This window comes from Euleptes europaea, chromosome 21 (genome assembly GCF_029931775.1).
Source record: "Euleptes europaea isolate rEulEur1 chromosome 21, rEulEur1.hap1, whole genome shotgun sequence".
Lineage (NCBI taxonomy): Eukaryota > Metazoa > Chordata > Lepidosauria > Squamata > Sphaerodactylidae > Euleptes > Euleptes europaea.
The window spans coordinates 94,666-122,561 of record NC_079332.1 but is presented as its reverse complement, the minus strand read 5'-3'; the positions used below and the strand labels follow the sequence as shown (position 1 = coordinate 122,561).

At 56.9% G+C, this 27,896-nt stretch overlaps 3 protein-coding genes across 3 annotated transcripts; 2 read left to right on the top strand and 1 right to left on the bottom strand.

Annotated features, from left to right (window-relative positions):
• Window positions 1–974: 974 nt before the first annotated feature.
• BRICD5 (BRICHOS domain containing 5) lies at window positions 975–6,573 on the top strand. The gene is made up of 6 exons (XM_056866355.1): window positions 975–1,013; window positions 2,026–2,157; window positions 2,444–2,596; window positions 3,727–3,834; window positions 5,324–5,477; window positions 6,457–6,573. Exons 1-6 carry the CDS (start codon window positions 975–977, stop codon window positions 6,549–6,551), a joined length of 681 nt encoding a protein of 226 aa, XP_056722333.1. The 3' UTR covers window positions 6,552–6,573.
• A 1,005-nt stretch (window positions 6,574–7,578) lies between these two features.
• Window positions 7,579–11,813, bottom strand: MLST8 (MTOR associated protein, LST8 homolog). Its single transcript, XM_056866352.1, has 8 exons — window positions 11,685–11,813; window positions 11,521–11,572; window positions 10,303–10,465; window positions 9,443–9,518; window positions 9,201–9,353; window positions 8,928–9,052; window positions 8,070–8,233; window positions 7,579–7,705 (listed from the first exon to the last, which is right to left on the bottom strand). Exons 1-8 carry the CDS (start codon window positions 11,811–11,813, stop codon window positions 7,587–7,589), a joined length of 981 nt encoding a protein of 326 aa, XP_056722330.1. The 3' UTR covers window positions 7,579–7,586.
• Window positions 11,814–17,594: 5,781 nt separating this feature from the next.
• Window positions 17,595–25,572, top strand: LOC130492591 (hexosaminidase D-like). The gene is made up of 12 exons (XM_056866349.1): window positions 17,595–17,725; window positions 17,978–18,087; window positions 18,843–18,930; window positions 19,895–20,059; window positions 20,236–20,419; window positions 21,136–21,207; window positions 21,648–21,852; window positions 22,529–22,611; window positions 22,866–22,944; window positions 23,706–23,807; window positions 24,447–24,536; window positions 25,389–25,572. The coding sequence occupies exons 1-12, from the start codon at window positions 17,666–17,668 to the stop codon at window positions 25,570–25,572; spliced, it is 1,422 nt and encodes a 473-aa protein (XP_056722327.1). The 5' UTR covers window positions 17,595–17,665.
• The last annotated feature ends 2,324 nt before the right edge of the window (window positions 25,573–27,896 follow it).

The following is a 27,896-nucleotide window of genomic DNA, read 5'->3' as shown; positions in this document are numbered from 1 at the left end:
CAATCCTGGAGCTTCTGATGCTCTGGATCCGAAACGCATTGAGAGGGGGGCCTCCCTGAACTGCCTTTACGGTGGATTTTCCTCCCAGTTGTGGTTAGTCCCCCCTCCCCCCAGTTTCTTGTGTTCCTTCTAGCCACTGAATTTGGCGGTAAACAGCTGAAATCCCTGTTAAAACACCTTTTAAACCTGCATCCTCCACAGCTGTGTAGAGCACATAGTTTGATTTCTTGCTCCGTTTGGGGATTTTCTAATAAAACGTCGACTCTTTGATGAGAGGACTCTCAGGGCTGGCCGCTCATTGTACCAAAGCGGGAGGAGTCTCCCTTCTCCGTCTCCTGCCTCCCCTCCCTTCAGGCTCATGGCACGTGTGTTTCAATGGGCTCCACCTTTGGAAACCAGACAGCTAAGAGGTGAAAACCACCGTTCCTCTCCTGCTGGCCCTGGTGTTGCTGAGGGAGAGTTGTGGTGGTCCTTGTGTGTTGGAGAGGAGCCAAAGATGGGCTGTGTGGATGGCAGGGGCCCTTGGGCCTTGCACTTTGGGGCGCATGGGAGTGGGCTGTTTCCACTCAGTACAAGCTCTGCTGCCCCTCTCCCCTAAACGTTTACACGTCCTCAGCCGAAGAGTGGCCCAGCCAGACTTGGGGTGACTGCCAGCACATGAAGTCTGACACAAAGCCCCCGATTGTGTTGCCTATGAATGCCTTGGCTGTCTCGCCAAGGAAGACAGGCAAAGCAGCGCCCTACCCAGGATACCATCTCTCTGCAGCCCCCCTGGCTTCCCCTCCCACCGAGGGAGGCTCAGGTTTCACCTCCACACGTCCCTCTCCAAGCTGAAGTGCCAGGGTGGGCCGTTTACCTGGCCCCGACGGGCACATTCTCAAGTTTCTCCCCGGATTCTGAGGACTGTCTGATCATGCACAACCTCGACATTGTCCGAGGACGGAGCTGCAGGAGGCTGCATCCGGAGTGGAAGAATGGAGGAACAGGCGGTTGCTCACCCCACCCCGTCCTCGGTGAGTCCTCTGACCCCCCCTGACCCCCCCCCGGCAACCTTTTCTTGGCACTATCCGAGAGAGAGAGCCTTGACATCATAAACAGAGAATCAGCCTCCCTGATTCCATCTTTACTTTCTCATAAACCAAACAAAAAACGTGGGATAATTCTCAGAAGAGCCTGCAGGAGAACTTTCCAGTGGATTTTGTCCCAAGTGAATTAACAGGACGGAAGCGCTGCAGTCTGGGTTTCTCACTCCAGGCACCAAACTTTGGGTGCCAGAGGCAGGGTAAACGAGGTCACCAGAGCATGTCCATGTGGGAGGCAATGTAGCATTTTTGAAAATAAAAGGGGGAGAAACATGATGCCTCAGATCCAGGCCGTTCATTGCTCCGGTATGCTGATATGGATTTGGGAGACGCTTCCTGCGGAAAGCCTAGCTAGCTTGGGCAAGCCTGCTGCTGTAACTCAGGGAATTTCACCATGCTACAGAAAATGCCACATTCTCACCCTGCGTTGTGTAAGAGCCACAAAGCTTCCAGCACTTGCTTAGCCAGACAAGATAAGATGAAAATTGCCTGAAAGGTTTTTCTATTGGCCAAGGCCCTGCCCAAGTCAACCAATTCCAGGCTCTTTGGTACAGCATCTTGTTTTCTGTCATCCACCTGAAATTTCTGTGGCACATGAACATTGCTGCACGCGTTCTTTGGCGCTTGTTAAATATTTTACAATGTACAGGGCTGTGCTGTGTTATTTTAATATCAGCCATCTTTACATCCCCACATGGTGTGAAGGCTATTAGAAATGGCCATCTTCACACTTCTTGAGATCTTGAGGGTTTTGCACACGTTTAATTTGGTCACATCTTTTGTAGAGAGGTTTGTGGGATCCGTGGAATTCTTATGGGCCAAGACAGTTGAAGCACACTGTGTACGTAGACCTTAATAACGTGCAATGAGTTGCATCAGAAAAGTAGTTTTGTTTTTCTTGGGAGAGGGGAGTGCACCTACTTCTGTTTTCCGTGTCTTGTAGGCGAAGAGGACCCCACCAGAATCGAAAAGCCCTTCCAGGACATTTTGGGTAATTCTCTCTGTGATTCTGATTTGTGGGATTATCTGCATCACTGTGGCGGGAGTTCTCAGCTTCACCCAAAGTTTTTCCAAGGTAAGGAACAGGAGCTCTTGCTTGCCATCCCCGTTCAGGGGGGTGGGGGCCATGAAACCAGCAACAGAGTCAGACCTATGGGCCCCTCTCTCCCTTTAGCGTTCTCTCTTGTGACCGGCAGCGGCTGCTCTTCAGGGTCTGTTTCCTTCTGGCAGTGTTTTGCCCCCTTCCGGCACATCAATTCTCACAAATTGCCAAGACTCTGGTTGTGCGGCGAGAGATTGTCCAGGCCACGTGGCTCACTCGCTGTCTCCCTATTAGTGATCTCTGTTCCTTTTTCCATTAGCCTCTTTTTCAGGTGGTCCGATTAAACTTCCCAAACAGCCCAGGGTCCCAGACAAACCAGTCAGCCTTTGTGGATAAGTCCCGGAACACTGTTACTTATTATGTGACTTCCTCAAGTAACCGCACAACGGCAATCCTGTTTGACGGCAAGAACGTGAGTGTGCGAGTCGCTGGCTGCTTTTTTGGGCAAAATCTCTCTCACACGGACCTGGGATGGGGGGGGGCTTTGCCGTGTGTAGACGCTTCGGAGGGGGGAAAGACTGAGGCTTCTCAGGTGGACAAAGGAACTCCATTGGGGTGGCTTTGGCCGGAAGACCCCCGCCCTCCGTTTCTGTGACATTTCTTCTTCGTTCTGTTTGGCGTACCCGTTATTGGGCTGCTCCTTGGTTTTAGGTATTATGTGTATTTGCATGGTTTTATTGTATGTAAACTTTATTTGCCCTGACCTGGATGGCCCAGGCTAGCCTGATCTCGTCAGATCTCAGAAGCTAAGCAGGGTCAGCCTTGGTTAGTATTTGGATGGGAGACCACCAAGGAATACCAGGGTTGCTGTGCAGAGGAAGGCACTGGCAAACCACCTCTGTTAGTCTCTTGCCATGAAAACCCCAAAAAGGGGTCGCCATAAGTTGGCTGCGACTTGAGGCACTTTACACACACACACACACAAAACAACTTTATTTTAGACACTTTTAATGCTGAAGTGTTTCAATATGTGATGTTCACCACCCTATTTGGGTGGGAAGGCATAGAAATGGTTTAAATAAATGGGGGGGGGGGATGGGAAGCCCAAGAGAAGCCTGCTCTGATAAAGCCCTTTGCCCTAGAGCACTTCTTGCCAGGGGCTGCACCGTGGAAAGGCAAGAACAAAATAAGCGTGACAAGTGATCTCTAACAGTCCTTCTCTGGGAGTCGGTGTTGAAGCCTCCTGGTTAATTTTGCCTCAGTTGCCATGGTTCGGAAGCCGACATGGAGCGAAGACTCTGGCCTCGTCCCGGGAGGGGGGGGGGCAGCAAGAGAGCCTGGCAGCATGCACCGGGTGCCTTTCCCTCTGTCTGTCTAGATCAGGCACAATGGAGACGGGAAGGCCAGGCCTCCAGACCAGGGGGAGCATGACCTGCAAGCAGGCCTGGGTACCAGCGGCTTACGGTTAAGAAATTAGCCAGTGTGGGGCAACTCAAAACCCGTCTGGTTAGGAGGTACAGCAAAGGCTTTTGTGACTTGTGCTATACTCAGAATCACACTGGCTGGCTCCAGCCCTCTGCCTGCCTTGTCTCCTCCGCACAGGGTTATGTCTGCTACAAGCCTGCTGAGCAAAACAGCTGTTACCTGAGAGTGATGGATGGGCAGGACCGGGAGACTGTGCAGGCGACTTTCGACCTGTCCCAGCACCGGGTAAGTAAGCAGCCTCTGTAGAACCCCCAGCTGCCTGACCAAACCAGGCGCGTGAAAAGATTGAAGCAGGCCTTGATTTTCCTATTTGGGAAGCAAAGAAGCCCGTTCCGCTGGGCACAGACGCAGATGGCCTCTGGTTCAGAGGGCTTTGAAAGAGGATTGTGTGAATGTGGAGGGTGAGCCCTTCCACTTTCAGTCCTGCTGGGTAAATGGAGCTTACCTGTACAGAGGCAGCCTACCTCTGTTCCTTGAGGGAACAACCGCACACTTTATACCCTATGGTGAGCTTTGGAGGCATTTGGCTGGCCACAAACAAAGGAAGAACATAGGAAGGGAATGTTGTAGCTCGGAGGCATTTCCTCCAGCCGCTTATAAAACTGTTTTCTTCTAATGGAGTTTGCAATTGGGGAGGGCTGAGGGCTTGAAGAGGTGAATACGAAGATGCTTTATAGAGCACTGGGTCACTGGTCTGCCCATCCGACCAAGTTCTGCCTGCTCTGGTGGTTGCTCTTCGAGATTTCACAGTCCTTCTTAGTAGGACGTGAAGATTGCCTGGACTGCTTCTGCCTCAACAGGCATGGGGGAGAATGAAATGGCGTGGTTGGCTAGTATCAGGAGGGGAAAATCCGACCATGCTAACTGTGTGGGATTGTGTTACCCGCTTGTGGCAATTCCGGTAAAGTGCACAAACAAAGGGGCTCTTGTCAGCAATTCCTCAGCAAAATCAGTTTGAGGAATGATCTCTTGCGGCCTTTCAGGCAAAATGTTAATAGCTCCAGTGAAGGGAGAGGGCGGAGGTCGGGTTTCGGGAAGACAGAGGGCCCTGTTTGCTGTGAATATCAGAACAAAGCTCTGTGGCATTGGCTCACGGCTCCCCATTCCATCTGGCAGCCGCCACTCCTTGCCAGCTCTTCTGAGGCTCCCCCACAACACTGAAAATGCATCAGGAATGTGATCTGTCCAACAACCTTGCTAAGGCAATGCTTGCTAGGAGCGTGGGCATGGCCTTCCGGCTCTGCGTGCCCGTAGGGAGAGGCAGGGGCGGTTGCCGTAGCTGGAGGAACTGTCGGCATCGGCCGGGCACCGCTTTGAATCTCCCAGGTGGACCCAAAGCCAGGAACTGGGGGCAGTCCAGACGCAGAGAGCCTGCAAAGGCGCTGCTTGTCTTTCTGTCTGTCCCACCGGGAGGCACAGTGGCTGGGGCTTGGGCTGTAGTTGTGTCCCCTGCCTAGAAAGTCACAATTCCCCTGCCCGTGGCCTCCGTGGAAGGAAGCACGGGGACCCACGTGGTTCCTGCTCACTTTGAACGAGGGGAGCTGTGCAGGTGTGCCACAGTAAAAGAGTGTGGTGCTAATCCTGCTGTGGCTGCTTCTGGCTCAGAAGCTTTCCTTGTGATTTGAAACATGGAGGTGCTCAGGAGCATTTGCCTCAGGCGCTCTCCTTCTTTGCGGTCGCAGTCACCATGCCATGTTCCCTTTCTTTTCACAAGATGGATCAGTTCCTGCTTCCCAACGACCAGACAAGGTACTACCGCGAGTTCCTGGGGATTGTGTCGGGAAGACCCGTCCGGCCCGAGGAAGCAGGTGAAGCCGTCCACTCTCTGTGCGAACAGATGCCCGTCTACTGGGTCAAGAAGAAAGAGGGTAGGTTAGGCAAAGTCTGTGGCCTCTCGGAGCAAGAGGGAGGCACCGGGAAAGTGGGCCCTAGCAGGGCAAGCCAGCAAGGTGCTGAATATCTGCTGTGGACGCAACAGCCCCGGGTGTGTGGCCTTGGCTAGTCACTCGTGCAACTGCCGGATGGGGACCCCCCCCCTTAATGTCCCCCTCTGTAACTGGGCCTGCTTTTCCTGGGTCATGAGTGTTGGGGCCCTCTGTATTTCTCTTGCCTTGTATTTCTCTGCCTCCCCCTTGCCCTGGGGGCTGCCAGCTAGCAGGAGGGCAAGAGAGGCTGGGGAGCCCTCCTGGGCATGGGTGGCGTGGGAGGCTGGTGTGTGCGGCTCTGCTGTTTTCAGCACCTTCCATCCCGGTGGTTTCATTTTGGATAGTAATGAAACAATCCCAAGTCAGTTTCGTACGGTGGCCATGTTGCTCTGCCAGTAGAAGCGCTCAATGCGAGTACAGGAGCACCTCAGAGACCAGCAGGATTTTGAGACTTAAAGCTCCCTTCGTCAAATTCTGGGGAGGCGGAGGATGTAAATTTCCTTGGGTCTCCATTGAAGTAAATAAATGATAAGTCTTTGCGGGGGGGGGTATGAGCTTTCAGGAGTTGATGCTCCCTTCATCAGCTACCCAAGCTGCTTCGTGCAGTGTAGAAAGGTGAAAAACCTTCCTGGACACGATCAGCTGGTTAGTCTGACTGGCCCTCATTTGACTGCTGAATTCCACAGGCGGGTTCTCACTCCCCACCCCCTGAGGCCAAACTGGGAGGGGAAAGGATGTGCCCCGAAACAGAAGCCCCTGAAATGCACTGGCCAGCAACCTGCTTTAAAAACAAACATACACAGGATTTTCGTTGCCACATACCAGATATTGCCAAGGACCCAGCATGCGGGGCTCTCTCTTTCTGTCTGGCTCATAATGCAGGCATCCATCCATCCCAACCACCTCCTCCTTCTCCTTGCAGGCCCTGCCAAGCAGCGGCTCATCTACCTGTGCATTGACATCTGCTTCCCCAGTAACATCTGCGTCTCCATCTGCTTCTACTACCTTCCGGAGTGAGGGGCCGGGGATCCTGACCACCCCTCTTCCCCCTCGGGTACTTGAAGTCCAGTGGGAGAGACCTCCCTGGCTCGCGCCCCCCACGCAGCCTCTGCCTGAAACAGCCCCACCCCCAAAGCCGAACCCATCCTATAATGTCGGGTCTGGTTTGGGCCAGAAGGGCAGCCGCCGCGCTCCAAAGAGTCCTGCCGCGGCTTCACCAGTGTATCCATTTTATTTACAGAAGGGGGTTCACTTCTTGGCTGTAGCCTGTAAATAACCGTCTTGGGATAGAGCTAGCTGCATGCTGTAGCCAGGGGCCAGTTAAGTCGGACTCATGCATACCGTGTGTTGCGACAGTCTTTTTCTTTTTGAAATACACACACAAACTATTTTGTACAATGTTAGTTACCCAAATGTGACATTTTAAATAAAAGCACAAAATGAGGATATTGAAGCAGCTCATGTGGTTTACAAGGGTTTGCAGCTGTGCTTCCTGCCCCCTCCCTCTGCTTTTCTAGGGAAAGGCTTCCCTGAGCACCCTCGAAAAGGAACTCAGGCTTATTTCTGACTTCTTGGTTTCTAAACCTGCGGAGCTCTTGCCCAGGTGGGTGCTCCTCCTTTCCTAAGGGGGAAAAACCCAGCTTTGATGGGAGCTGAGAATCTGGGCACAGCCTTTCTTGTTGTCGCTGCACTCCTGAGAAGGCCCCCATACATTTCATCTTGCTTCCACCAGGCGGTGTTTATTTCAGATATCTTTTATTATTCGTGGCCAACTCAGGTAAAGAGCAAAAAACAACAACCCTCCAAGTCCTTCAGATAGAGTGCTTCTATTTTGGTCTCCACTTGCAAATGAAACTTCCCCGCCAATTCCTGGGGATGTCTGTTTGTCTGTCTGTCAGAAAGAGCCTCCCCTCATGGGAGAAGAGGTGCAACCTCTGCTGGCCATCTCGTCGTCCTGTTAGTGGCAGCGATATCCTGGCTCCACGTTTTCATCCCAGGCTGATAAGTCTGGCTCTTGAGGGCCCCCACCCTGGCTACACCCGCAGGCGCTCTTCAGCCCAGCACGCTGTCGTTGAAAGCCAGGCAGACCACGGCCTTCTGATGGCCGCTGTACTCTCGCTTGATCTCCCCCGTCTCCACGCACCACAGTCTGGCCAGATTATCCGAGGAGGCTGGGAAGGGGAAGGCAAGCAGAGAGAGGTCAGGAGGCACCAAAGAGGCAGAAGCGTGAGCCGCTGTGGTCCCTGCCTCCCTCACTCGCTGGCCAATCTTGGCTCCTTTGCCCTCTGGTCTGCAATCCGGGAAGGGGAAGGACCTCCTTTGCAGGGTTAATAGGAGAGGGGAGTTTCTGAAGGAGGGCCGGTTCCCCAGAACCGCCTCCCACTCGGCCGCTTGGGACAGCACAAAGGGCAGGGGTGCCCGCGTGCTCACTTGAGAAAAGCAACTGTCGGGGTTCTGCTTTGAGTGCCAGAGTACCCCAGGCTGTCTCCCCCCACCCCATGTTCAGTGTCACGCCCATTTCCTGGCCCCTCTCACCGGTGACGATGTACTGGGAGTCTCCTGAGAAAGCGCAGTCCCACATCCAGCCGCGGGAGGTCTCCCCTGGGTTGTTGCTCTTGATGCTTAACTCCGTCATCAGGGAGAAGTTGGACGTCTTCCAGATCTTGCAGGTCTGGTCAGCGGAACAAGTGGCCAGGAGCCTGGAGCAGGAGAAGGTGGGAAGCAACATAAGGGCAGGCAAAGGGCTTGCTGTGGTGAGAAGAGTGCATCGTGCCCTTGCAGCTTCTCAGTGCCAACAATACCCGCCCCAGGCAACCGCGTGGCACCCCTAAGTGTTTGTGTGGCTCTTAAGCACTTAAAGGGTTCCCCTCGCTTTTGTTACGCTGAGCGGTAAACACAATCAGTTAAGTTAATGCATTATTTCAGGTGTTAGCTAGGAACTTCCTGGTTGTTAGCTTCTCACCGTAGCCCCGGCTAGCATTTTCTGCATCCTGGACAGCTGGGATCCTTCTGTGACTCACACAGGACGCCAGGCAGGCTTCGTATGCCTAACTGGCCGCACACACAGACACACACACCCCACGGCTACATGCTGCAAGGGAAAGCAGCCAAGGCGTCCCTTGGGCTCCTTCCTTGCTCATCTCACCAAGGATCCGCCGCTAAGCTTCAGGGGCCATATTTTAGAGCATCCGGTTACCCCAGGAGGGGAGTAGATCAGGGCCGCCTGCATGACAGCCCCAGCAGCCCAACCCCTCACCCCCCAACTCAGGAGAGCAGAACAGGAATGCTGAAGCTCAGTCAGAGGACCGGCAGCAGCTCTGGAGTCGGCCTGCCCCCCAGGTGCTCGGCTGGTCCTAGGGGTGAGTAAACCAAAAAGATTTGAAGGCCGCTCACGTGGAGTCTGGGCTGAACTTGCACTGGAGCGCGTAACGGTTGTGTGCGGGAATCTTGGTCTTCGGGATCAGCTGGGTCACCTCGTCTCCAATGCCCCCTGTTAAGTTCCACACGTAACAGTTGCCCTGCGAGGGGTGGAAGAAGAGGAGAGCGAACGGGCTGTCTCAGCCCTTCTGCCAGTGATGGCCAAGGTCTGGCTCTCCCGCTGAACTCTCCCGAGCAGAGAGCCGACCTCTCCGGATGGTGGCCGGCCCATGGGCCAGGCTTGCTTACTGAGCTGTTGACGGCCGCCATGTAGCTGGCATCAGGGTCGATGTGAACGGAGTTGACCGAGACTTCCGGTTCCGGGATGAGCTGCTCGTTGTGGTCTGTTTTCAAGTCCCAGATGTGAATGGCTCCGCTCTGATCTCCCACAATGAGTTCTGCCTGGAAGGGAAGGGGGCAGATGGAGGGCCCGTCCCGAGAACTGGCAAGGAAAGGCAGGGCTGCTGTGCTCAGCAGAGACCCCACAATACCTGATTTGGGTGCAGGCAGACGCAGTTGATGGGCGCGTTCACTTGGAAGATACGCTGGCACTGGAGGTTGCGCGACCTGGGAGGGGAAGGGGCACAGGGGGCGACTCAGGGGGGAAAGCACCACCCTCTCCCTGGCACGGCTTCTTTTGCTCCAGGGAACACCCCCCCCCCCCGCCCGCAGCACTCAGTCCACCAGGAATGCCTCCCGCCCGAGCCACAACGGACCCTGTTCATGCTCTCCCACCGGCCCTGGGCTATTCTGAAACCTTCCACCAGAGACCTTCCAGGCTGGTCAGCCCAAAAAAGAAAATTGGGCAGGATAAGGGGACCCTTCTAATAAACACCTGGTGCTGTGGCATTTCTAGGGAGGCCTTTTACAGACGGTTGTCTTGTACCCTGCACCTTCCCTAGCATAGCCGTTTGTCCTTCATACTTCTGACCCCCTTAAAAAAAAAAAAAACCAGAGACAACACCTCGCTTTATGAAGAAAACAGAATTGAATCTGAAATACCAAAAAGGCAGTAATCCTAAAACTCTCTTGCAGTGAAGCACATCCTCCTGAACTAGCCAGGACTGACGTCTGAACAAGCATGCTAAAAAGTGAGGCCGCCATGTCCCCCTCTTGGGGCGGGGATGCGTAACCGAGTCTCTTTCAGTAGCTTAGATGGCGGCACTCAGCCCAGACTGGAGTCACCCTTGGCCTTTTCCTGAAAACTATGACACAGCCCCCCTTCTCCCCCGCATCGCTGCTCAACAGCGGCTGCGGGAGAGTAGCCGGGGACCCTCGGCCTCCATCCTTTGCAAGGGCTGAACAGCCCCCACCCCACCCCCCGCTCTGGCCCAGAGCCAAAGAGAGACACCTGAGGTCCCAGATCCGAGCCATGCAGTCTTCGCCCCCCGTGTACATCCAGCGGCCGTCTTCATGGAACCCGACGGACGTTATGTTCTTGCTCACGCCGTCGTAGTTGATCACTGGGTTCGGGTTGTTGGAGTTCAGGTCGTACATCCGAATGTGCTGGTAGCCTGGAGGAAAGACACACATGAATGGTTTCTGGGTGCGTGAGCGTCGGTGGAACAACCAGAATGGGTCAGGCAGCACATGAAGTGAATGCGTGCCGGCAGAAGCTTTTGTGGACCCCAAAGCCGGCTTGGTGGGATATTTTGTGCATCTGACAAATTGCTACGCAGAAGAACACAGAACTGTTACTGTTCAAAGCTTGGGGGCTGTGTTGTAATCAATCTGTTATGGCAGTTTGGACTGATCTGTGCTGAGAGAGACTTTGGGCTGAAGGACAGGCTACAAATTCTCTGATCAAAGAGCAGTCCGGTGCTCCGGAATCCGAAGTGTGGGGGGGCCGGCCTCTGTGGAGCTCTGGGCATCCCGCTCCACTCTGGGTCCCCCCCAACCCCCCTGCTCTGATGGATTTGTAGCGCCACAGATTTCCCCAGCCTTTAAAGCCCTTTTAAAGTGATTGATCTATCAACACTCTGGCTGTTTTTCACCTGCTGAACGTGGCATTTTAGCACAAGACTTCTGTTTGACGTTATATTGATTTTGAGAAGGAACCAAAAAAACTGATTGCTTTAAAAGCCTGCTAGAATAATGGAAGAGGCAAAAATGAGGGGGGCCTCATGATGCAGGAGAACTGCATCATGCAAGTCTGTAAAATCAGGAAAGGTTATTGCCCACATCTGGGGTCCCAGTGGCAAGAGAGGGGGGAACACCTCTAGGTCTCTGCCTGCTTTTAAGGTCTTCAGCTTGGACAGCAGCTGGAAAGAAGGAAGAGCCAGAGCCCAACTTCACACATGGGTGGAGACCCAGGTGTGGCCTTTAAGACAAGAAGTCCGCCAACTCTTCATCGAGCAACACCAGCCCCAGTCTCCTGCCACTGGAAGGGACAGCCGGGACCTGGGCCACCGTAGATATGCTATATGGCAGTGGTGGGAAAGTGTCGTCAAGTTGTGGACAAGTATGGCGACCCCCAGTGCCCACTCTTCCCAGGAGCCGTGTGCAGAAGGGCCTGCTGGAGATGGGGTCCCTCTCCCCCCGCCCCCCATGGCTGGCACCCTTTTCCTACCTGCAGCTGCTATCATGCTACGGTCCGGTGTGATCTCCAAGGCATTCACCTGCTGGTCACTCTGGTTAAGGAAGGTTTGGTCGGCAATTGCTGGGGGAAAAGGATGGCACGACTGGGCGGTTAGGAGCCCCCCCCCCGCTCTGCTGGCCCTTTTGGAAGGATACCGAGTCCTGGTGCTGGACCGTTCGGGTACATATCCCGCTGTGGGCCTGCCAGAACCGGACTGTGTGGTCGTAGCCGGCGGTGGCGAGGATCACCGGGTCGCTGCCCACTGTGCCCTGGGCTGTGTTCATGGCTCACGCCTCTCAGGTGAGAGGAGGGCGGAATTCGAGTCTGGGGTTTGCACCTGTTTGGCCAGAGCCTCTGTACTCCGGGAATGGTGAGGGGAGAGGAGGAAGAAACAGAGAATTGTAGTCATTGTTTCTAAAGGCACAGAAGTAAACCTGCCCCAACTGTTTGCACGATTGCCTTTGCGAAGAGATCCGAAATCAACCAGAGGAGCCTGTGCGAAATATCCCCAGCCCCTGAATAAACCATGTGTGTGTGTGAGTGTGTGGGGGGCTCTTTTATAAGAAGAGGGAGAGGGGCACCCCAGCATCCCCCAGCCCCGCCCCCTTTCCCAAGATGGATGCAAAGTACCCCAAATGCTGCCCAGAACGCAGTTCCCGACCCCTGGGAAGCTGGCAATGGGGGTTCTGCATAAATGAACAGATGCAAAAGCGCTTTAAAAACGTTTTGAAAAATTTGCAAAATGCCATATGCAAATTGTCGCAGGAGCAAAAGCAATATTTTTTGTTGCAAGTGTTTGCTGCAAAGACAGAGAGACGCACCACCCACCCACCCCTTATCTCCTCCTCCAAGGGGGGGAACCCTCTGTCCCCCCCATAACTTGGGTTCCCTCAGTTGGGGGGGGGAGGGAAGGGGAAGCCAATGGGAGGGGCCGAAGGGCTCACTTACCAGCTGGAAAGGGGAGAGAGGCACAGGGCGCATGCGCACTCCGGCCTCAGCGAAGCTCGACGCGCGCTTGCGCCGTTGGGAACCTTGCCGGGACCCGCCGGTCTAGGCTGTCATCCCCCCCTCCCGCGCGGGGTGCAAGGGAAGCAGCGCCACCTGCCGGGCTGGAGTAGGAAGGGGCAAACTGACGCATGCGCAGTGCCTCCAGTCGCTTTTCCCTTTCATGGTCTTGCCTAGAATGTAGAGTATGGGAATTGCGGGCCTTGCGGGCAATTTATACAAACCGGTAATGAAGGAAACATCTAGACGAAATAGAGTTGGCAGGTTTGTGTAGTGCAGGTGTTCGAAATATAATTGTATTCGGGCTAATTTTTAAAACCCTTGACTGTTTTTCCCCCCTTCCCGCCATTGCATTTTGCAGCAGTCAAAACCCGCAAGAGGCGTGCCAAGGTCCGCCCCCCCGCCCGCAGCCTGAGAAGCAGCAAAGGCAATACTCCTTGACCCAGCAAGGGAGTACAACGTGGCCGGTGCTGCCAGAGGGTGGGTGTAGTGATGACTACAGGCATGGATTGGCTTTAAGAGGGGGGAGCTGAGGCAGAACTACGGAGAGAGAGGGCTATTTGTGGCTGCCGGCCATGGTGGCTCAAATGGAACCCCCATGTTCAGAGGCAGTCAACCTGTAAATAGAAGTGCCAGGAGGCGGTGTTGCTGGCCCTCCAGAGGAACTGGCCGGCCACTGTGTGAAGCAGGATGCTGGGCCAGATGGGCCCTCACCCAGCTAATCTAATCGTCGAATCGATCGACTTGGAAGGGACCACCAGGGTCATCTAGTCCAGCCCCTCCTGCACAATGCAGGGCATTCACAACTGCCTCCCCCACCCCCCACTCCATTCCCAGAGGATGGCCAAGGTGCCCTCCCTTGCGTCATCTGCTTGAGGTCATAGCAACCCTGGGCGCTTTGACCGACAGCCCGCACCACAACCCTGGCAGGTGGGCCAGCTCAGCCCTCCATTCCCAGCTTCCCAGTCGTGTGGTCACTCTTCCCCCCTCTTGGAATCCGGGCTCTCTCTTTCTCCGTGTTCGTATTGGTTTGGGGGCTGGGCACGGTGGAGCGGGGGGGGGGAAGCAGCCACCAGGGGAGGCCCCCCCTGCACTGAGCCGCGGCTGCAAGACCCTGGCTCCACCCCACCCCACCCCACCCCCTGCACAGTGCAGGACATTCTCAACTGCCCCACCCCCAGTGCCCCCCCTCTGCCCCGTGCGCAACCAATCATGCCTCTGCGCCACCCCCGGGGCGAGGCCCGGGGCTGCCGCACTTTTCCTGCGCGCGTTGGCCAGTGCAATCGCCTGGACGCCCGAGCAGTCCTGCTGCACCGGCCTCCGCCCGCGCCACCGGCCGGCCAGGTAGGAGGGCGCGGCCGGCGGGGCGCAGGGGGGGGGGTGCGTGCACGCTCCTGGCAAGCCGGGCAGGGCTGCGGGGGGGAGTGGGGGGGAGCGGCTGCGGCAGGCAGGCAGGCAGGCAGGCAGGCGTCCGGCGAGACGGAGCCGCGGGCTGGAGGCGCGCGTGGCCGGGGGGAGGGCGCCTGCCGGCAGGCGGGGAAGGGGGCTCCAGGTCAGTGGGCGGGCGGAGGGCAGGGAAAGGGGGGGGAGACCCAGGCCCGCCCCTCCAGCTCAGGTGCGGCTCGGAAAACCCTCCCCTCCCCTCCCCTCCCCTCTGGGCGGCTCTCTCCAGACAGGCAGCCCCTGCCAGGGGGTCCCGGGGTGGCTGCGGCCAGGCACCTGTGCTCCTCTGGGGAGGAGGGGGCTGGTGGGCGGCGTGGCCGCTCTTCCTCGGAGGCATCCCCTGGGGTGATGAGGAGGGGGGCTGGGAGGCTGGCAGACTCGGCCGGGGGGGCCGCTGCCCGGAAACAGGCTGGCGGGCGACGGCCTGCAGGAGCCTTTCCCGGCCGCCCTTTCCTCTCCCCTGTTTGCTCCCCTGGCGACCTTGGCCCTGCTGGCACCGTGCATTGGGCTGGGCTGCAGCTCCCTGCAGGGAGGGGAGGCGCCCCCGTCCTGAGGCTTGGCTGGGCACTCTTTGCTCAGGTGGGCCCCAGGGGGAAGACTGAAGGACGCACCCAGCCGGGCCACTCCCCAACCGCGCACGGGGCAGAGGTGCCCTTTTCTTTGGCTGGTGGACTACAGCTAGGCAGGCTTTTTGGGGGGGGGGTGCGGCCTCTGGGGATGTGGGTGCGGCAGACCTGGCTTCTACAGAGCCACAAATGGGGCCTCTCCTGCTCTCCCTCCCTGGTCTCTGCAGCCAAACGCGTGAAGATCTGAACGGCAGCTGTGCCGGGAACAAGCCGTCCTGGCTTCTGGCTAAATGGGATCAGCCTGGCTCTGGCATCCACGGCTGCCACCCAGCTGCCCAGCGTCCTTCTGGAGCTTGTCTTTGCATCCCATAATAAGGTGGAAGCTGACAGGGGACGGGGGGGACGGGGGCTTGCTTAGAATCTGTTTTCCCCGCTGGACTCCCCCTAAGGTAATCCCTGGATTGTGTCAAGAACCGTCATTTGACCGATGTCCTGCTTATTGGCCACAACCCTTCCCCATGCATTTTGGGTGGATGGGGGCGGGGGGGTTCAAGGTTTTCCTGCAAGGGGTCTCTCCAGCCTTCCCAGATATGGTGGAGTGTATTTGCCTGGTGCTGGGGGCCAGAGGCGGGTCCCCTAGCAGTTCCCTGGGGGCTCCCTCCTCCACTTCCTAGGGCTGTGTGGGAAGAAGGAAATGCAGCAAGATGGGTTTATGGTGCAGAGATGTGTGCGGATGTTGCTATAAAACACAAAGGTGTCAGTTGATGCTCAGAGTTGCAGAAAAACCTGTTTGTGGTGCCATCCCCACCCCAACATAATCTCTGCATTTTTCCGTGGGAAGGAAACTCCTCGGAAGCCTAGAAAGTCCTCTTAAACCCTGCGGTCCTTGTGCACAGCTGGGCTCAGAGACCAGAAGAGTCCTGGTCTGAACCAGTGGACGGGGGATTGTCAGCATCTGCTGGGCATGTGGTGGTTTCTGAATGGATGCATGTTGTGGTCAGACTCAGCAAACAGAGAGGGTTCTTTTTTCTCGCAGTAGCAGGGAGCAGGGGTCCCGCATCGAAGCTGAGGAGGTGACAGAAGAAAGGATTTCTTCAGCCAATAGGTAATTGCTCGCTTCAATGGCTTAAAAAAAAAGTCAGACAGATTCCTGGAGGGCAGGTCCGTCAGAAGCTATTTGTTGTGATAGTTCAATGGAGCTTCCTTGTCCCAGGGCAGTGTACCTTGGAGTAGCCAAATGCCTTACATGCAAGCCTTCTGAGGGCTGGCCACTCCTGGCAGCAGAAAGGCCTGGTGAATCCGAGTGATGTCTTAAAGAGTAACAATAGGTTTATTGTGGCAGAAGCTTTCCCAGGCTCGATCCCATCGTGTCTACCTCGTGCAAACATGGCAGTCTGCATCCCCCCCCCCAAAACAAGTAAGCCAACACACACAAATCTGATCGAAGCTCTGCTGCTGATCAGAAGGCCGGCAATCATTCTTCAAAGGGAGACCCCAGTGTGAAATTGCCGAATTAGAAGGCAGCCAGAGGTTCAGTTGTATTAAGGGGGGTGTTAAGTAGAGACAAAGAGTTTCTCACCCACTGGAGGTGCTGAGCTAATTTAATGCAGCTAGGAAGGTGATCCTCTCAGCCGCCGAGCCTTTGTGGGCCCGCTTGAGTTTGGCATGGAAGAGTCACCCGGTGACCTTGTTGTTCACATTTCCCCACCTTCTGCATAGACGTATCTGGTGACTGCAAGTGCGCGTCACGCATCCGATGAAGCCTCTGCTTCTTTAGGTCTTTACGCCAGACTTGGTGTTTATTTTTGCTCTGGCAGCACCTTCCTCCTCCTTCTGAAGCAGCTTTCTTAGAGCCTGTGAACGAAGGCCCGACTTTTCACCTCGGGGACCCTCTGTGCCTGAGCCAGGCCCAACTCCAGTAGGCCGGCTCTCTGCCAGTCCCCGCAGGAGTCCTAAGCTGTGTGGTGCCATGGAGATGCCATGGAGCCCCATCCCCAGGGGGCAGGCTCTCCGCCACCCTCCCTCGCTCTCCCCCCCTCCCCAAAGTCCTTGCCTGTGAATGCTTCGTGGCCGAGGGGGGGGGGATGTGAACCCGGGTCTCAGTAGACGGTCAGCTTCTCTCATCAGGTTTGAGGAAGTGGTGGGAAGTTGTGTTCAGGTTTCCCACCTCTTTCGGTTAGTGGCATGGTGTGTGTGTGTGTGTGGGGGGTGTCCCCTTCCTCCCTGTGAATATCTACCTAGATTACTCTGTAAAGTTGACATTAGCCTCATGGGGGAGGAGTTTGGTTCCTAGCAAGGGATTCCACCCGTTGTCCTTCTGGGTATTCAGCCCCTCAGCGGTGATGGTTTCTTTTCTCTTCTCCTTAGAAATGGCGTTCCATCGCAACCAGAAACTGAATCTGCTGCGGGTTGTGGTGCTTCTGATGGTAGCTCTGGCCGGCCTCAAGTTTTTATTCCGGGACAGGTTGGTGCTTTGGGGAGGGGGCAGGCAGGTGGGCTACGGGAGGGAGGACCTGCGGGTGATCCAGAGAGCAGAACGGCCAGCTCGAGCTCTTCTTGAGCTGGGAGGAAAGGGGGGGATCGCTTCCCCCTCCCCTGATGCTTGCCAAATGCAGTTGGGGGCCTTCCTAAGAACACAGAGTTGTAGGATGGGATCCTTCTTCATTTCTCGATCTCCTTTAAAAACACACACATACTCAAACTGTATTTGGCAACTGTTGTGTGTGGCTGCTGAGTCTGCAAACAACCCCCACCCTGACATGGTCACTAGATGGAACCTCCATATTCGGAGGCCGTGTAACCCGGGGAGGGTTGGTGGTGAAAAGAGGTGGAATATCAACGGCTAAAAGTAATGAGCCAGATTGTGCTGGGCATTCTGGGGGGGTGTCTCCAGATGCGCAGCCAGGAGACAAGGGCGGCTCACCCTCTGTTTCCACACACGAAGTTTCACGCTGGACCAGCACAAAGGCACCGGCGGGGAGAGCAGCTTCTGGGGCAAGGCCGGGGACCTGAAGACGTTTGCCAACCCCGGGGATGGATCCCTGACGCTCCCGGAGGCCAAGGCGGCAGCTGCCGGGCAAGAGAGTCGGAAGCAGCCAGAGCGGGATTTCAGCAAGACCCAAATGCGGCTGGTGCATCTTGACCTCAAGGGGGCAGCCCCCAAAGTGCCCTACCTGGAGCAGGTGAGCAAGGGTGTAAGCAATGGGGGTGGCGGGGAGGGCACAGGCTGTCAACTTTTCTCTGGCTCCTCCATTCTGCGCCGTCTTGTCTTGCATTTGGGTTGTCGGGGGTAGTGGTGGTGTCAGGTGCTGGCCAAGACCTCCCCTGGCAGGGCCGCAGCTCTGCAGGCGGCCCCCTCTCTGGAGCAAACGCAGCCCACAATAGGCCCCTCTCATTCTGGGAATTGAGCGCCCTGCCCCTGTGCTCCTCTGCAGGTCTTCCCGCTCTTCTCCAAACTGGGTGCCAATGGGATCCTCATTGAATATGAAGACATGTTTCCGTTCAAGGGGGAGCTGGAATCGCTGAAGTCTCCATATGCCTATAGGTAAGCAGAGCCAAGCAGGAATGTTTGGGTTTTCTGGGGCGGGGGTGGGGTGGGGCTGGGAAGGCTGAGTGTCCTCACCTGATGGGGGCTCCTTCCAAGACGCTGCCTGTGACGTCAGTGAGATGGAAAAGGTGCCCGTGACAGGAACGTCAGAAGAGCCCTACAGGATCAGGCCCTGGAGGGTCCGTTGAGTACAGCACATCCCGTCTCAGGCAGCGCCCACCCAGTCCCGGTGGAGGTCCAACGAGGTCGCGCAGAGGCCGAGGCCCTTCCCCTGACACCACCTCCTGGCACTGGGGTTCAGAGGCGGAAGGGCAGCTTAGAAGACCGAACGCTTCTCCAGCCTTCGTTATGCGGTGGTCGCTCACCCTCTTCCTTTTGGTGGTGGAAGGTGCTGGGAGTTAGCGGCTGACTGACGATGACCCCCGTAGGGCATATGAGAAGCTCAGAGGGTGGGTTTGCTGTCGCATGCCTTCCTCTGCATAGCAACCCCTGACCTCCTCGGGGGTGCTCCCATCCCGAGTACCGACCAGGGCTGACCCTGCCTAGCTTCTGAGATCCAACAAGGTGGGGCCATCCAGGCCATCCTCCTCTTTGTGGTGCCCAGCTGTGCCCTGGCTTCCTCTGGCTTTGCCCCCTTCCTGCTGCGGCCTGCTTGCATTGCCCAACCTCCCCCTCCCCTGGGCAGGCTGGTTGGCTGGCTGGCAGGCTTCGAGGTCTGGCCTGTGCTGACCGGCACTCCTGTGTCTTGACAGCGAAGAAGACGTTGAGAGAATCCAGAATCTGGCCGAGCTCAACAACCTGGAGGTGATCCCGCTGGTGCAAACCTTTGGGCATGTGGAGGTAAGAGAAACTCCCCCTCCATCCCCCGCCTACCACTCTGTGCCAGCCCCAGCTGCTTTGGCTTGCGTTTGAAGGCAGGAGGGAGACCCGTGAGCCAAGCTGCTCAGCACTGTGGGAGGGGGGGCGGGGGGAGAACCAGCAGCCGCACCCGTGTCTCTACATTCCAGGATTTTATTGGAGCAACATTGCCCCCATCCTCAGCCTCTCGAGCTGCAGGGCTGAGCTGTGCCGTTCCCTCTGCCCTTCCTCTTCCTGTTGCCACATGTCCTGGCTGCATCCCGCGCAGAACTGCCGCACGTGCTGTGCTGAAAATGACTCTGGTTGACCTGTTTGCCAAGAGCGAAAGGAAACTTCGCTTCTTGGGGAGGTTCCCATACTGGGAAAGACAGGAACGTTGAGGCTTCCGGGGTCTCCCTCCAGGGGGTTTTCCAGGGGAGTTTTCTTTTTTGAGAGATCCCTGGCAGGGGGCAATCCCCTCGTTGTCTGTGGCTGCTGACAGGAAAGTCCTGCCGTCGCCTCCTTTGCCAGGCTGGCGCTCAGCTGAAGGATGCAGGTGGGACGGGCTGGCTCACGAGGCAGCTGGCTTCAAATCTGGTTGGGCCAGTTCTTGCTCCGTGTGCTGGACTCTGGTAGCTCTTGTGAGCACACAGTTGACGGCACTTAACGGCGAATGCAGGAAGCTGACTCCCAGCTTCGGAGACCTGAGTGAACACCCACGCGGGGTGAGGCACAGATCCTGCAGGGCGTGGCACGGTGGGTCAGTGCCCTTTTCCTGGCTGCCTTTGCCTCTGGGTCTTGAACAGCCGCTGCAGGCAAAGGCGTTCTTAGCCAGGACACTGAAGCCGTGGGCAGGTCACTTACCCAGGCTGCTTCAGAGAGTCCGGAGTTCTCTTGCAAACTCCAGAGCTGGGGTCTTAGAGGCCACCACCCCTGTTCTTGACCTGCCCCCTCTACTCTCCCGCAGTTCATCCTGAAGCATGACAAGTATCGGCACTTGCGGGAGGTGGAGCGATTCCCCAACAGCTTCAACCCCCACGTCCCGGAGACGCTGGCCGTCCTGAAGGCCGTGCTCACCCAGGTGCTGAGCAAGCACCAGCGCTCCCACTGGGTGCACATCGGGGCCGACGAGGTAAGGGAAGCCCTCTTCTCCCCCCACCCACACCGGCCGTCCTCCTCGCACTTCCTTGTCCCGGAGCTTCCTACAGGGCCGTTGTGCCCCCTCCCCTAAAACCGCCTGGGGCCAGGCTGGCCCAGAGCCTACAGGCCCGCACCCTGAGCCGCTGACCCCCTGTTCTCCCTTTCCAGGTCTTCCACTTAGGGGAAGGGATGGATTCCAAGAACTGGCTGAGCCACAATGCCGGCGACGTGGGCAAGATGTACTTGAACCACATCCGGGAAGTGGTGAACTTCATCGCCAGCCAGGACTGGGGGTTCCAGGTGCTCCTGTGGGACGACATGCTCCGCAAGGTCAGCGTGGCGGCTGTCCAAGGTGAGCCTGGGCTCAGAGCCCCCAGCTTTGGTCTGGCCACTCTGACCCCTGCAGGGATAGGCTGAGCTGCTCTGATGTCACAGAGGGCCAGGGCAAGCGAACATGTCTCTTCCGCTTGCTGAGCCATTTCTATAGAGAGAGAGGTGCCGGAGGGTATCCAGGGAAGATGTGTGAGGGAAGAGGAGTTGTGGGGGTGGGGGTGGGGTTAAGAAACTAGCATGGAAAGAGGAGTGGTCTAGAAGAACGAGGGAAGCTTCTGAAAGAGAGAACGTTAAAAAGGAGACGAGAACTCGCAGAAGCAAAGAAGTTCATGCATTGGTTTGAAACAGCCTCCCGGTTCTTTGGACGGAAAGGTTCTAGTCCAGAATGTGTTGTTTGAGGAAGCTCGTTTCCTCCAGCCAGCGTGGTTAAGAGTGGTGGTTTGGAGCGGTGGACTCTGATCTGGAGAACCGGGTTTGATTCCCCCCACTCCTCCCACATGAGCGGCGGAGGTGAATCTGATGAACCGGGTTGGTTTCTCCAATCCTACCTTGGGCTAGTCACAGCTGTCTTAGAGCTCTCTCAGCCCCACCTACCTCCCAGGGGTGTCTGTTGTGGGGAGGGGAAGGTAAAGGTGATTGTAAGCCGGTTTGATTCTCCCTTAAGTGGTAGAGAAAGTCGGCATATCAAACCAACCCTTCTTCTCCTCCTTCCGTTTCTGCATTTTTGTGTTTCAGAGTCCGGTATCACCAAGCACGCTTCTCCCATGTTGTGGTTTTATGCTCCAAACTTTGATACGCAACAATTAGGTAATAGGTGTGTGTGTGTATGTATACACCAGACAGTCAACACAAGGGCTGTCTGAGTGGTTGTGGGCCGGGGGTCCAGTTTCTGAGATCCCGGCATGCATTGTTGGCATCCATCTGAGCTGGTCTCTGCAGCTGCAGTCTGAGCCTTGCTTACGTGGAAGTAATCCCCTATAATTCTGTGGGCCTTCCTCACAAGTAAGTGGATCTAGGCCTGCAGTTTTACTTTGAGAAGAAGGCAGAACTTCTTGGGTGCTGCTTGTCTCACCTGCAAACCTCACGCAGCTCGCAGGCAAGGCTCTTGCGGAATTCCCACAGCCCTCTGCCAACCTCTTCCAAGCACCGTGAAGCACCTGGAGCAGCGTTGGCACCAAGGCGAGATGTCACCAGAGCGGGTGTGCTGTGCTCTGATGGCAGCGTTTTCCTGCCTCTCCTCCTTCCAGGGAAATACATCTCCAAATACGCAGAGTGCGGCTTCAAGACCGTCTGGTTTGCCAGCGCCTTCAAGGGCACCACTGGCCCCGCCCAGGCCTGGACCCCCCTGAACCACCACCTGCAAAATCACGTGCAGTGGCTGAGCATCATGCGATCCCTGGCCAAGTCCCCCTCCCCGAGACTGCAGGGCATCGCGCTGACCGGTTGGCAAAGGCAAGGCTGGGCATCGGGGTCTGTGGGGGCCGGCGTTGGTCAGGGGACTCGAGCTCTGCCATCGACGCCTGGTGGGGATCGCAGGAGGCCCCTGCCCCAGCCTAAGAAGAGAATTCCCTGGCAGCAGTGCCCTTCCTGTGGTGATTTAACACACACTCTGGGGCATGTTCAGAGGCATTCCCCTTCCTGTATGCATGCCAAGCCTCAGCCCTGGCAGGGAAGTTGGTTCTGAAGCGCTGCTTAAGGGCGGCAGGCTCCTGGAAGGTGCATGCATTGATGTCGTTAAAAGATTTATATGCTGCCTTTCGGCCCAAACAGTCCCCGAGGCAGGCTCCCAATGGAATTGGAGCAGGTTGGGGGGAAACGTGCAGGAGATGGGAGAGACCAGAGCTGTGATCCGGGGCGGTCTGGCACCCCTGCCTCCTCCTGGGTGTAGCATCTTAAGGGTGGCTTGAACCAGAAGGATGCTTTCACCCCACAAGGTCTATAGTTGCCACCGCAGTGCAATGGCGGGACAAGCAAAACGGAGGGCATCTGTGGATGAGCGGGAGTGGGGGCTTTGGCAAGGAGCGTGACCATGATCGCGCTCCTGGAGGCCCCAGGTGGGAAATCCTTTTGGCTCCAACCCCAAGGTGTGGCAGCTGACTTCTCTCTCCCATCCCCCCCCTGCCCCCAGGTATGACCACTATTCGGCCCTGTGTGAACTGCTTCCTGTCGGTATCCCATCCCTGGCTGTGTGTCTGCAGACCTTGGTGAATGGTGAGGGGGCTGAGCTGGGGACGAGGGTGGGAGGCTGGAAGAAGGCGCGGCCCCAAAGGGTCACCTCAGCCGGAGACGTCCGGCGGCTTTCCAGGGAGATTAAAACAGGGTGGTGGTTCCATGTTCCTTTCATCCTGCCTGGAAGCCACGCAGGAAGGGGTCGGGCTGCCCAGGGCAGTGATGGAGCGATTGCCAAATCTTTGCGAAATGATTGAGGGCTTTTCTCTCCCCGCCCCTTTTTCTCTCCTCCTCAGGTGGATTTAACGAAGCAACCAAAAAGAAGGTCTTGGATATTCTGGGCTTCCAGAGCATGCAGCTGGAGAAGAGCACATGGTGAGCATATGCACTTCTGTGCATGTCCCTCGTGGCTTCTCGGGGCAGGGCTGGGGCTGATGAGATAGATAGAGCATCCGCCTGGCATGCAGAAGGTCCCAGGTTCAATCCCCAGCATCTCTAGCAGGTGACATGAAAGACTTCTGCCTGAGACCCCGGAGAGCCGCTGCCCGTCAGGGTAGACAGTCTTGACTTGAATTGCCCATGGCTCTGACGCAGTATAAGGCAGCCTTTTGGTGACCGATTTGTGTTAAGTGGAGAGGACACCTGGGTGAGCAAGTGGGGATGACGGCCAAGCCACACTGGGGCAAGAGAAGGCACCCGAGCCATCAAATCTCAGAGGCTAAGCAGGGTTGGCCCTGGTGAGTACTTGGATGGGAGACTACCAGAGAAGTCCAGCCCATTTCTCTGCTTCCCCTCTTGGCGGATGCACGGGGCCTTCGGTACCGAAATATGGTGCTCGGTTAAACTGTGGATTGAGACCCTGGAAGTGGGAAGTGCCGTCAAGTCACAGCCGCCTTACGGTGACTCGTAGAAGAAGCTCGGACTCAGCTTCGCCCAAGATGCTGGAGTTGTATTTCCTGCATGCCAAATTCGGCAGAGTCAACCAAGAGGCCCGAGCAACCGTTCCAAGGAGCCAGTGGTGGGTTGCGGGAGGGGAGGGGGTCTGCTGGCAGCCCTTTTCTCTCTGCCCCTCTCCTAATTGTTGTGCCTGCGTAAATCTCAGCCCCCACCCCGAACGAACCCCTTGTGTCTTCCAGTGTCGGCAGCGGGGCCTTTCCTGGGTTGGATATCTACCGGATGGTCGAGCAGGTCCACAGCCAGCTGAAAGACTCCATCCTCAAAGTCCTGGAAGAGGATAGGTAGCCGTTGTGTGGGGAGGGGGCAAAGAGCCGGGGCAGCTCCTGGATCGACCATGGGGGTGCCTTTCCGGAGGCCCCAGCCCTGCTGGCGCCGTTGCAACCACGAGTTCCTTCCAGCTCTCCTCCTTGCCAGAAGAAAGATGTTCCAGGTGGCCAGCAGGGGAGGGAAGAAGGGAAGATGGCTGAGGCTTCCGTGGCTCAGAGGCAGCATGGTGGTGGTGGTGGGACAGTCAGAGCAGCAAGGGGACTCTCCCAGATCACCCTCAAAGCAAATCTACGCCGCTACGCACAGCTGACCACCTCCCATTTGCTCAGCGACTCTGCTTGACTCTTAGATCTGTCCTCATCCTTACCCCCATTTAAAAAAACCCCTCAAAGTCCTCCAGGTGAGATCAGTTGAAGCCGAGGTCCAGATTTGCTGGTGCTGCTCCGGGTCTCACCTGCGGCAGGAGAGGGGGTGCTGCTTAGCAGATGATGATGATGAAACCAGGCTGGGTGGGAAGTCTCAGAAGCCGCCCAGCAGCAACTCCAGTTTGTTTCCCGGGCGTGTTGGTGGGGTGGGGGCTTGCGTCTGTGCTCCGACTTCCTTGGCTACCTGACGGCGAGTTGTGTCTTCTCTTCCCCCCCCCTCTCCCCCAGTTCCATTAAGGGGTGGTTCAGCCAATATCACCGCAAACACCAGTTCGGCAACCCACGCAACATGGAGAGCTTCGGCAGCAAAGTGCTCAAGTGAGTGAGAAGCGGGAGAGGTTGCGTGTCTGTGAGTGTGGGAGGGGGGAGGTCAGATGGAAGCAGGGCCTCTCACACTCCGCACCGGTTAGGGATCAGCATGTCTTTCCCATGTTGCAATCTGGGCCAGGGAATTAGGGGGGTGGGGGCTCTTGCAGCTGGCAGGTAGAACGGAAACGTTCTGGCCTGGAAGGCCTGGAGCGGTAAAAACACTCAGGGCTGTTTAGCCTGGAAAGAAGGCGGTTAAGGGGAGAGACGATAGAGGTCTATGAAATTATGCATGGTATCAGTCATAGACCAGCACAGTCATAGAGCAGCGCAGCTCTTCACAATTTACCATTAAAACCCTTAGTGTCACGCTCTACCCACAGGTGAATGTGTGTGTGTATAAGTGCCGTCAAGTCACAGCCGACTTATGGCAACCCCTTTCGGGGTTTTCATGGCAAGAGACTAACAGAGGTGGTTTGCCAGTGCCTTCCTCTGCACAGCAACCGTGGACTTCCTTGGTGCTCTCCCATCCAAATACTAACCAGGGCTGACCCTGCTTAGCTTCTGAGATCTGCTGCCTTCCCTCCCCACAGGTTAATGCAAATAGTAAAAAACTTGTTTGGACTCTTTGCAAACGATATAAAGTACCCATTAAAATTATTGGCACACCGGAGTTCTCAGCAGCGTCTGAGTTATGCGTGGTATGGAGAGAGCGGACAGGGAGAAGCTTTTCTCCTTCTCTCATAATACTAGAATGCGGGGGGTCATCTGCTGAAGCTGGAGGGTGAGAGAGTCAAAACGGATAAAAGGAGGTATTCCTTCGCACAACGCACAGTTTCCCCCCCCCCCGACTCCCCTTCCCAGGGCCCACGATGACTGGGAGAGCTTCATCCAAACCCTGCGTTCGCACATGGAGGCCGTCTACTTCTCAGACACAGTCGAGGAGTGGATGGAGGAGAATGTCAACCCACACGTGGACCGGCTGCGAGAGTTCGTGCGGGACTTCAAGGAAATCATCCGCCTCAACGCTCGGCCCAAGACCCTCTAGGGGGCCCGCAGCCTCCTCCACGCCCCCTACACCAGATGGCGCCTTGGAATCTGTCCTCTGCTGTGGCCGTTCTGGTGTCCTCTGTTTGACTTGGAAGATCCTCCACAGGGGAAGGTTTGTGGCTGTGGGGGTGGGGGGCAGAGGTTTGGAGATGGACTTTCTTACAGCGGAGCCCGTTTCCAACCTTGACAACAAATGCCCGCCAGGCCTGACCCCTCTCTTGCCCCAGAATAACGGCACTGTAGACCACGAGAGCTGCTGACAAATTGGGGGGGTTGGGGGCGGGAGAGTTAACCCTCCCTTGGGAAGGTCCAGAGGAGGCCTAAATCCTTGGTTGGCAACCTCGGGCAGAAGAGCCCCCTTCAGAAGGCAGAGCTAGGTGCTGAGCTGCCCTGACACCCCCCACCCCAATCCTCCAGCCAGAGCTGGTTCCCTCACCAATTCCTTTTTCGGTATTTCCGTCTGGGGTCAGGCTGTTCTCCTGGGCGCAGGGGCGGGGGCAGACTGGCCCTGGGCCCCCAGTGGCGGACACCTGGCCTCCATTTTTCTGCCACGCCCAGATCAGGAACCGGTGAGCACCGTTCTGGATGGTGTGTCTTTGCTGATGGCAGCCTGCCTTCTCACGTGCCAGGAAGGGCCGTCCTCCCAGAGAAGGCGGTGGTCTCGGGTGGGGGCAAGCCGTTGTTCCCTGGAGGCCTGTCCTGGGTGCACAGGTGGCACGACCTCTCTGGCGGTACGGCCCTTGCGCAGGAGAGCGGAGCACCTTCTTTGCGCCACTTGCGGCAGACGCGGCATTTTCGGGGTTGGGAGCAAAGAGGAGCCGGCAGATTCCTTCCAGACCCCCCTGTTTCCTTCTCATAATATTGGATCCCCACCCCCCTGCGGGCCTTTCCTTGCATTTTTTGGAACTCATGGGAGCAAAGCCCTGGATCCAGGACTTGGGCCTGCGTCTCAGAGATAGGAAAGGATGAGAAAGGAGCTTCAAGGCCAGGAGCCCCTTTTCTTGGACTTTCCACATCTCCTGCTGGGGTCCCCTCCCCCCATTTTAAGTCTGGCCATTCCAGGAGGTGCAGCTTGCCTCAGTTGTCTGTCCGGGTGGCGACGTGGGCCAGGCAGCGTTCCTCCTCCTGCGTGGGGGAAGGACCCTTGCATTCCTTTGCGACTGAGCAATTAAAGGAGGTAGAAGGCAGTCGGGATGGGACGGGACCACTCCCGTCCTGCGCTCTCCCTCTCCAGGGAGTCGTCGGCCTCCGCCAGCACGTCCCCATAGACAGAGGAAGGAGGAAGGGGCTTCAGCTCTGGGGGCTCGGAATAGCGCCAGCAGCCTTCGCTGCTGGATCTCCAAAGATCCCGTCTCTTGGCGAGGCTTCTGCTTCTCAGCGCGCCGGAGTAAATGCCCCGAAGCTGTTGGTGTGAGGGATCCCTTGGCTCTGGAGCGGGAGCCGGGCCTGGTGCCTTGGCCGCCTGCCTGCCTGCCTTCCCCCGGGCACCTGTGCAGAATTCGGCTGCCGTTGGATGCAGATGTGGCGGGAGCGCCCCCTGCCGTTCCAAGGCCTCCCCGGAGAGGAACGCCATCTCTGCTGCTGCTGCAGTGTGCAAAAAGTGGGTCATGGTTGGGATTGGGGTCTTCCCCCGTGGGACCATCTGTGTGGCTCAAGCCAGCCCACCCCTCCTGCTGAGGAACGGATGTTCCTCCCTTCTGCTGCCGGCTCTCCTCCCGGTCTCCCCTGAAGAGCAGCCATTGTGGCCCATTGCTGCCTCGTGATTGGTGGGGGAGGAGGATGAGCCCTTCCCGCCCAGCCCTTCACTGCGGTCTCTGCAGTGCTGCTGTGGCCCTGATGCTGTGATTGGCAGCTGTCCCCCCACCCCCCAGGCAGACGGGGCTCTCTGTTGCTTCTGGGTCCCTTTGGTTGGGTATCTCCCAAGTTGTGTGGCTGGGAAGCCTGGTCTTTCTTTCTCTCTTTCTGTACAGCACAGAGTGCTTCTGTGATGTGGATATCAATAATAAAACAAAAAGTATTTTTCTAAGGAAATATATGCCGAAGTGCCTGTGTCTGAAGTGGTTTCTGAGGTGCCTGCTCGTTGAGCATGGATCCAGCGCGGTGCTTCTCTTGAGGCGAGAGACAGCCTGGCTTGGCATCAGCAAATAAACTCCGCATCTCTCCGCCAAGCCCCCCCCCCCTTGACTGTCTTGGGAGCTTCGAGCCGTTTCTGGCCGCCATCGATTCATTCCTGGCCCTCTCCACGGTGACCGGTGGAGGAGCTGCACTCCCTCGCCATGGAGAGGCCTTTCTGCCGAGAGAGGGAGCTCTTCTCGCGCGCTT